We start from the raw sequence: 10,014 nt of genomic DNA on the forward strand, positions 1-10,014 counted from the left end.
GAATGCCTGTTTTCCAGGACATTTATTCAACATTTCATGCGTTTTAAGTGCTACCAGAGTAAAGCAGTGCTGTGATGAGATTGATTTTCTGTAAAATAGTACGCAGCGGAAGTTAAGGACCCTTGAGTACTTCTGGCAGAATTTCCCTTCACAATAGCAACTTTTACTTGTGAACCTAATTATAGTATCTTAGTATATGCTTCTTTTTAAGTATACCCTGTGTACATATGAAATGACTGTTGTCCTTTGTTTCTTCTCTTGGGTTTGTAGTTTTTTGAGTACACATCCCATAATGAAATACGTTACAACACACGACAACCAGAAGTCTGTGCTGCAGTCGATTCAGGGACTGACTACTTGACAATGTACTTGTGTCAAGAAAATGTCCACAGCATTCCTGAAAACCAGAAGTTTCTTTTCAGAAAGGTAAGTGTGCCTGCTTGGGTGTGGGTTTTTTTGGGAGTGGGTGGAAGGAGAATTGTTGAAGTTTTTAAATTTTTATCTTACTGCATACACACCATGCAGGCCACAACACTGGCACAAGTCTCTGGGAGAAATAGGGTATCTTGGCTTTTAATATCTGAGCACAGAAACAGGGTAGCAGGCAAAGAGTATTCCACTCATAAAGAACAGGAAGATGAGAGGAAGGAAAGCACCCCTGTTAACATCGCGGAGGCTGGGAACCTTCTCTCTTGCATGTCACCCCTACTGTCTTTTCCTGAGACTGAAGTGCCTCAATATAACCCTTCCCTAAACAGTTCATATGGTTGGACTACTTTTGCTCTCTTTTCATTGATTTATTTCCCAGTATTTATATTACCATATATCCCCAATACTTCACACACCACCATTACTTTAGGCTCTTTCCTGCTTTTAAACAGCTGTCTCTACATAATATTAGAAAAAACTTGTGTTTAGTAGTTTTGAATCTCTAAAGAAGCACCTGGGTGCCTGAGAGAAAATAAGCTGGATGAAGAATTATGACCTTGTTCAGGTTCTGGAGTGTTGTTATTTGGCTAAGGGAAAAGGTCACATAATATATCAAAATGGTATATTTACATAATGTGTGTGCATAATGCATCTAAACTCTACAGACTCCATGGCTGACAATTTCATGCTTGAATACTACCACCAGTGACAGGTAGCAGGGTAAACTCTAGAAAAATTAGAGGAAAATTACTGTCTGTTTTCTAAATCTAGTCCAGACTGAAGCTCATAGTGATATTACTAAATAAAAATGTTTAAAAGGCTGACTTTATAAATGATGCTTCATTTCTAATGCTGACTTTTAACAAAATTGCTCAAGATCATATACATTAATCTCTAAGATTACATATGTTGGAGGATCTTCAGTCACTTCAAGAAGTAATTGAGAAAACTGAAATTTTCAAATAGAGAAAATGAAAAAATTGAAAGAACTTAATGGAATGCATCTGCTTCCAGTGTATTCCTAACCATTATAATAATTTTATCATCTGAAACTTTAGGAATTACTTTAAATGTTCTTTCTTGTGATCACTTTGTGCCTGTGTGTGATTTGAACACACTGCTCTGCTCCAATTCCTCTTCTGCTGCTGCGCTAAATCAAAACCAGCGGTCCCCACCTTTCAAGGTGAGTGAAGGGTGAGATGCCAGCACCACATTTCTCTTGCTTTGTGCATGGCAGCGTCAGACAGCTGTCCTTATGGATGGAGCATAATCAAAGATTTGAGCAGCCTTCCCAGCAGCCTGGCAAGAATTAAGTTCTTGCTGGCACTGAGTCAAAAATGAGTGAGATGGATACTGATTAATCCACTCAGAATTTTGAATTATCATGACAGAACCAGGAAAGTCATTCAGCAGCTGAGTCTGTCAGCAAGCCTGTGAGCCAGCACACAGTACTGGGCATCAGGAGCTGTGGCTCAGGATGCAATTAAGTGCAGCATTCCTGATGATGGAAGGAGCAGACTTCCACAGGAGTCAGGGCTATGCTCAGAAACAAGGCATTGGTGTTTTGCTTTCAAAGCTGCTAGAGGCTTTGGGAATGTCTGCATATGGGAGTGCCACCCAGGCCAAAGGGACAGCCTCAGAGCAGGGCAGTCCTCCATGGCTGGCTACACTGCCCTTTGCAGCTCACTGTCCTAGCTGACAGTGCTCCTGGATTGGAATGAAAGACTTGAACTAGAGGTCACTGTGAGAAAAGGGTCTGAAGTCTCAAAATGTGTTTTTTAGGGAATTTGACTGTGGAGGCCTGTCAGACCTTACACCTCTGAGGTAGCTATACTGCCCTTCAGCAAAGCAAGTGAACTCCACACGCATCTGCAGGCAAGGGGCATGGTTAGGTATTTTTACTTTTTCCACCAGAAATATACCCTATGAAGAGACAGGAAAATTTCTGGCTAGAAATATGTCCAATATTTACACTTAATGAACAATATTTAACTTCTACGTACAAGATGTGCAATAAATTGATAAATTTGGGTAATTCTTGTGCTTGGCTTTGATCTTTTCAGCCATGTTCTGGTCCAGTAACAAAAGGCAATGAAAGTGAATGAAGTTAGCACATCCTTTACAGGCTGAGATGTCACTTCATGAGTCACTCTAGAGCAATGTTTATGTACATTTACATAAGTTTAAAAGCAGGACCTTTTGATAAAGTTTCAGAGATCCTCAAATTAGACTTCACTTTTAGGCTTTGCACTACCCCATTGGAAGGATATGTATGATATTTATTTGTTGCAAATGTCTTCTGTTCCTTTAAAACACAGTGATATGTCTGCAGTTTTTGAGACCTGAAAAGCAAGCTTTATTTCTGTCTTTTGTAGGACGGTACCCTGTTTCACCCACAAACCCAGAAGTGCTTACAAGCCGAGGCAAATGCTTACAATGGGAACCCAGCACCATTGTTACGACGTTGTACCAACTCGGACTACCAAAAATGGTTCTTCAAAGAAAGAAGTTGATCCAGATGTTGCCTAGGATATAGCTGAATACAAAAAAATATGCTCTTTCTAGTCAGCAGTTAGTCTGCTGAAAGCAGTTAGTGTTTTGAAAGTCTCGTAAGTGATACATTTTTGTATGGAAAGAACTGTAATTAGTTTACAAGCCTTGGATCTCATTTCCTGGAGCTTTAGAAGGCACTAAGTATTGAGAGCTTCATAAAGTGCTGCAGAATCTTCTCCTTTTCTCTTTGTTTGGCAGCTACATAACTGCTTCTGAAGTGTCTTAGGTTCTTTTCACAGGTGACAATGTATTTTTTTAATCTACTGTGTGGAAATAAGGCAGTCAAAATAATTGCACTAATGTTAATCTGCCAATAACTTAAAATGTCTATTTTTCTACCAAAACATTCTGCAGCTGGGTCTTTTAACAGATAGTAGTTAATAATTATTCTCATCTTTTAAATACCCAGAAGGTAAATGTAGGCCATATTCTGCCCTAAGTGACTACCACAAAGCCCTCACTGAAGACAGTGTGGATTTACACATGAAAGCAGAGTATGTCTGCACGTTTTTGCACAAATAACAATCTAGATGCATACAGATTGCACATGCTTGACAATACTATACCTTCAATGTTCTGACAATTTTAGATGTTCGTGGCACTTGACAAGTTTCTAATCATGCTTAAGATTGGTTTGGGAGTAAAATGGGGATTTTCTCATCTTTCTTAAAGGCAGAAGGCAACAATATTTAAAGGTGATGCTTTGGGAAAAGCTATTTAGATTCATATGGGCCCAGATATGTGGCTGTGTCCTGGAATGCACAACCAACTTTAACATTATGTGGATTTTCAATATGCATAAAACTTTCAAGAAAAGACCTATCAATAATTCTTTTGAAAAAATTTCAAAATTACAGTTAGAGAAAATGAATCTTAAAATTTAAGTGTTTAAATGATTCATGTAAAAATGATTGTATTTTAAAAATGGTTTGGCAACTGATTTCTTTGAAATGCAGCTAATATTAATACAAAAAGGATTGTCTTTTGAGTATAACTTGCATTTTATCTGGGAACTCCTTTTAGATGAGTTGACCCTGCATATGGTCCTGTTGAAAACATGGGGTCTAATCTGCACCCATACAGGATGGTTTGTGCCCTGGTGTGTGGGATCTGCCTCGCCCCATCAGACAAGTTGTGTGTGTATAGCAATGTATCTGGCCAGTGACCATCATTAGAAGGGTTTCAGCTCATAAAAAGAGTTTCTTTTTCTGTCAGATGAAGGAATGCTTATGTGTAGAAGGATGAAAATTTCAACCTTTTTCCTCTCAGAAGTCTTGGCATCTGTTTTGATTAGTTTGGTATGTTTTGTTATTTGCTTTTGTTCGTGTTTTCTGTAAAAAATGTACAGCCTTTTCTTTGAATCCCCATAAGCTCATGCCATTTTGGCATACCTATTTATATGATTGGGGTGTGGGGGGAGGGTTCTGTCTATAGGAGATACATGTATAGTTTCTTCCAAGGTCTTTCTAACCCATGTAGATAGAATGTTTTTGTGAGCACCTTTAAAGTTTTGTCTCTGTGGGCCGGACTGATGAAACTGATGTTAGAATTAATAAAATATTTTGTGATTCAGTAGAGTAGGAAATGTCTTATCAACTATTTCTTCTTTTTCCTATGGTCAGTGGTTTTCATTCAATCATTTTGCTGATCTCTTAGGCCCAGATCCCTGCAGCACTTGGGAGAACACAGCTTTATTTTATGGTGTCTCAGGTTCTGTTTCCTGAACTCAGTAATGCTTCTGTTCACCTGGTAGCAGCAGTGGTTTACACTTTGTGGAGCCACAAATCAAAAGTGGGTGGCTGAATGAGAGAACAGCAAGGATTTTCTATTAATTTTTGCTTTTCCTTCTTGGCTGCTGATTGAACAATGTTAGTAAGCTGATAAAAGCCCAGCTACTAGAATCATGGCCAAAGCTCTCATTGACCTCCATTCTCAGTGAGGTTTGAGTTTTGGTATTTCAAGATTTCATCATCAGATGGTGGTATACAAGTGAAACTTAGTAACTGGAAATTATTTTCTATACATCTTTTCACTTTGCCCTTGTTTAGAGGAAAGTATTGATGTTTTTGGCTTCCTGCAGCTGAGATGCTTTCACATATGCCAGCAAACCAGCTAGCCTGGGTTGCATATTTGCTGCACAAACACACTTGAGTTCAAAAGCAAACACCGAGCATTAGCAATGCCACCAACTTGCTCCCTCTGTGTTGGCCTTTCAGTCCATCTACTCACCATTTTTTATTCCTTGATACCCTTTTCTTCTTTTCAACTCACTGGAGTTGTACTAATGTCTGGCTTCAGGTTTGGAGGGTGAAGGACTCCATCAAGCATCCAAGTACTAATGCGCATCTTCAGACTTCCTTTAACATCTCCAGGGTTCCTTTTGCAGGAGGTCAGAGCTACCTGCTGAGGAATGGACTGTGGACTTTGGACTTCTCCTGAGCAGAGATGGGGCTGGATGCCTCATAGAAATGGAAAAATGGCAGGATTTCAGTCACAAACCAGTGCTTATTTCTTAGTCTTTGTATTCCTGTATTTATTTATTTATTTTACAAAGACATCTAGACTACAGTCAGGTGCCTAATTATCATATTTATTTGAAATCATCAGGTAATGATTTTGACTTTTTTTCATTTTTCACTCACCATTTTCCTTTCATTTAAAAATTGTGGGTCTTCAACATGGGCTAGAACTTACTGGATTTTCACTTCAACAGAAGACAGTACATGAACCTTCCCCTAAGAAATAAACCACTAAAACCTCTGTATAAATGGCCTCGACTGAACCATTATATTGGGGGATTGTTAGAGCTTGCACAAACACCTGGGAACAACAGTCATCATTGTACATGCATCAGTCAACATGAATTGGAAGTAGTATTTCTTGCTGGCTCTGCTGAACAGAGAGTCAAAACTGTGTTCCATTTTTGTTATATTTATAGGAAGTGCTAAGATGCACTGCAAGGGGAAATTCATGTTGGTTCCTAACACCAGGACTGATGAGATTGTGCTCCTATTTCCTATTTATGAAAACATGGGCACTTACACAGTGATAGTGCTTGGTTGATGATTTAAAATCTGATGGTCTTTTAACTTCATTTGTCTCCTTTAAAGCCTTTAGATTTGGAGATTAACTTGAAGTTAGTTGAGCTTTGTCCTGATACCCTGATATAAAGACGTAGCAATCAAGATGTCCAGAGAGACTGTAGGGTTAGGATCATGCACTTGTGTGTATATGGTTACAACTGTGCAGGTTTTTTGGCAGTATTTGAGAATGCTGTATACTCTTGTAACAAATATGGAACTTTGTGCTAGCAAGTTAGCTGAGGTAGGTGGGAAAGCCCTTGGGAGGGAGGGAAAAGAAGGATAGCAGAGCTCCCCCCTGCTCTGTTGAGGCACAACAGCAATAGCTGGGTTCAAATTACAGCATTGCAGTATCCTTAAACTTCTCATTTACAGAGGAAATACATTATGCATGTATATGCAGTACTAAAATTACTATGCCTAGATTAACAGTTTTCAATATTTTTTTTAATCCATTACTCACTGATATTTTTATGAATAGACAAAGTCTAATTAGACCGGTCCCAGTCAGCACTTACAGGAATTGCATGCCTCCAGGGCTTGCAAAGCTGGTTGGAGACAAAAACAGGGCAGGACCTTCTCAGTGACCTCTCTAAACTCCAAAAGTAGTAAGAAGATGAATATACAGGGATATACATACAGGAAGTGAGTTGCTGGCTTAAGGGGTTGCATGATGTATTTTGTATAGCATCAAACCCTCTCCAAGAGTGGGAGAGGACTTGCAGCAGATGCAATTTATTTGTTGGTGTTAAGGGAAAAATCAGTTTTCTGGGTTTCTTGACTTTATCCGTGGTCTGAAGATACTTAACTTGCAACTGAAGAAAAAGTGGTCAAGGGAGTCATACCAGTACAGATGCTTAACTGTGAAATTAATTAATTAGGTACTCTGTAATGAGCAAATATATAAAGAACAAAATTGTTAACTATGCATACATTGTGAGAAGACTTAGTGATAACTGAGAAATTGAAAGTGATCAGCGGTACAGAAATATGGTTGAAGGATTCACATGATTGAAACACCGAAATGACTGGGTAACATGCCAGGAAGAAAGCAACATTTGATTTTTGAGTTAAGAGGACAGGTTTTACAATTCTTGTGAACTGATATTTTAGCCAACAAGGAATATGCAGATGCAGAGGGTGTCTGATGTAGACCACCAAATGAAAATATAAAGCCTTTTTGCCTAACAGATAAAGGATGTATGCTGCTTCAGAGGATTTCATCCTGGGGAATGAAATTTACCAATTTGACGGTAGCAAAACATTCTGGGGATTTCTAAGGGAAAAAAAAAAAAAAGGCAGCTGGGCAAGTGGCTGTGTCTGACACAATCTTTAATAAGCAGTTTGGTGCAACTCTCCTTTAGGCCTCTTTTTATTTAAAATGAGCTGTTACCTGGGCATGTTATGCATAAACACAGCATAGTACCTAAGAAAGAAGAAAATCCTCCGTGCTGAGAATTGGAAAGAAGCAGGCTTTACAAAACATAACTGTAGCATTCAATCATGCTGAAAACGTATATGGACAACATGAAACTTTCTATCAGATTGCAAATTAAATACTTAGGTGCCAGAAATAATGATTTTTGTGAAATCAAAAGTTGGCCTCAGTGTGTCTATTACACTATGATTTTCAATTACATTATTTTCTTGCAGTACATTAATTCCCTCTTTTGGGGGGTGGAGGGTGTTTGGGTTTTGTTTGTTTGTTTTTGTTGGGTTTTTTGTTGTTTTTTACAAAAGATGGGGAAACTGTCTTTTTCATGCCTCACTGATACACAGGAAGAATTCTGAGAGGCTTACTTTAACCAATCCACATTGTTCAGTATAAGGCCTTATTTGCATCCCCATAACAAATCCCTAGACCGAAAAATAAAAATTATTTTCTTAGTGTGGGTTGTTTTCTTTTTTTTTTTTTTTGTTGGTTGGTTGTTTTTATAGAACTTGAATGTTAAGTTTTGTGGTGTTTCCCGAATACTTATTAATCTGTCTTCACAGTATTACCATGAAGGAAGAGCACCCTGTTTTACTGACAGGGAATGCAGCAACAAACAGATTAAGGTCAGAAGTACCACATTGTTAAATACTGTAGTTTGAGGTGCAGCTTTGCTTGGTTTAAATGATATCCAGCCATACTCCAGACCTCTGCAGCTCCTAGATGCATTTCTTTGCCCTATCTCTCCAGCACTGGCCTTCCCTGTGCCCTGCAGGGACACCAGTGTCAGCTGCTCTTTGCCTCCCACACGAGGGCAAGCCTTGAACTTTACAGTGAGTGGAACTGTCCAATAACTCCTTCCAACCTGTGCTGGGAAAAGCAAGGACATGCATTTCAATGTTCAGCTAACAAAGGGATATTTGCTGCTGCAGCAGTAGTAAAGAAGGATGTCAAGCAGTTGCTAATAATATTCAAGATACTAATTCTGTTGTAACACACAACCTGGCCTCAAGCTTTCTTTCAGAAAGACTGAGTTCTCAAAAACGTGAAATTGCTTCCCAAAAAAACCCCAAATCTTGGAAAGCTGATGATGGTCCAGAGATGATGTGAGTGTGTGTGTTAATAAACTGCCAATATTGTAAAATGATCACAAAGTGATCCAAGTAGCTGTAGTCCTGGTAGCCAAGTACTGGTGAAAATCACAGAATGATACAGTATACGAGCAATGCAGAACAATTTTCTGTGAAATGAATTTTGACAGACAAACTTGCAGATCGAGTTGAGAATGGCAAAGCATCATTTAGCATATGACATTCTGGTTAAAAATAGCATTACACGAAATCAATATGGCACCTATTCCTGTTGGCATCCTAGGAATGTTCTTGGTGTTATGATAATCAATTTTCTGGAAGAAAATGAGTTGCTGGAAAGTTTGCAGGTGACAAACTGCTGGACAAGTCACTTGTACAAAAGAAGCTCATGGTTTGATTTATTCTAGTGAGAGATCGAGTGCACAGGAGTAAGGAGGTAAGTGATGCTTTTAGGCAGTATGGATTCAAAACAGGGTGTAGATGATTTCATAAAGAGACATCCCCACAAGGGCAACACACTGATCTGTCTGTAGGGATTAGGTTTCCCGACCTGCCCAGCCTATGGAACTGGCTGGTACTGAGGGAGGTGCTGAGGTTGCAGCGGATGGCCCAGGGCTGGCAGGTCACAGGGTCAGAAGGGCCACTTCGACATCATGTGGAAAAAGGAGAGGTGCATTGGAAGTGCCTCCAGCAATGATTCTTGAGGTGAGGGAAAGCTGGCCTTATTTTTTTACAGAAGCAAAATGTGATTAATCTTAGCCCCTGTCTGTGGGAGAAGATCACTGATACTACTACTGATATTACATCCCCTTAAGCTAATTAGGGTACAATGAGAACTAGTGGTTGGAAGGTGGAATAAGACAAATTGATACTGAATATGAAATTCACCTTTTAGCAAACTAATTAATGATTGAAATGATTTATCAAGAGATGTGATGGACTGTTCATTACTGATGCCTTAAAGTCAGCACTGCTGGATGTCATTCTGAGCGAAAGGCTGTAAAGCAACAAGTGTTATGAAATTACTGTTGAGGGCTTTTAACCCAAGGTCAGATCTTACAAACTTCGAATGTATTAATCCATGAAAATTCTTTCCAATTTATTGCAGATGTGCTGCCATTGCTGTGTAATATAAATTAGATGAATTAGGTTGATCTTCAAAGGTTCGCTTGGAGTGACCTCAGGAAATTTATGAATATGCATAGAAAATGGGGTGCCTAAGGCAGGGTTAAGAAAAGTTTTGCATTTTGCCTGTACCACCTCCTGTGCGGGATCTACCTGAGATGAAACAGATCAGTGAACTGCTGCTCTGGGGCTCTGCAGATCACAGATGTGGGTGGGCAGTGTGAACGTGTTCCCTGGGGTGGGGGTATAGCCTGGGAGCAACGTAGAAAGCCATGGGCTGTCCTTGGGATACGCTCCACAGCCA

The 10,014-nt window shown here is 39.3% G+C and overlaps 1 protein-coding gene across 1 annotated transcript in view; it reads left to right on the top strand.

The window, feature by feature from the left end:
* The window catches only part of GALNT12 (polypeptide N-acetylgalactosaminyltransferase 12), a 51,828-nt gene extending 43,196 nt beyond the window's left edge, over positions 1–8,632 (top strand). The window contains exons 12-13 of the mRNA XM_008637542.2: positions 271–426; positions 2,805–8,632. Of these exons, the coding sequence (XP_008635764.1) occupies positions 271–426; positions 2,805–2,942 (294 nt within the window). The 3' untranslated portion in view covers positions 2,943–8,632. The remainder of the gene's footprint in view (positions 1–270; positions 427–2,804) is intronic.
* Positions 8,633–10,014: the final 1,382 nt, after the last annotated feature.

The sequence above is a fragment of the Corvus brachyrhynchos genome, unplaced genomic scaffold, assembly GCF_000691975.1.
Source record: "Corvus brachyrhynchos isolate BGI_N302 unplaced genomic scaffold, ASM69197v1 scaffold7, whole genome shotgun sequence".
Taxonomy (NCBI): domain Eukaryota; kingdom Metazoa; phylum Chordata; class Aves; order Passeriformes; family Corvidae; genus Corvus; species Corvus brachyrhynchos.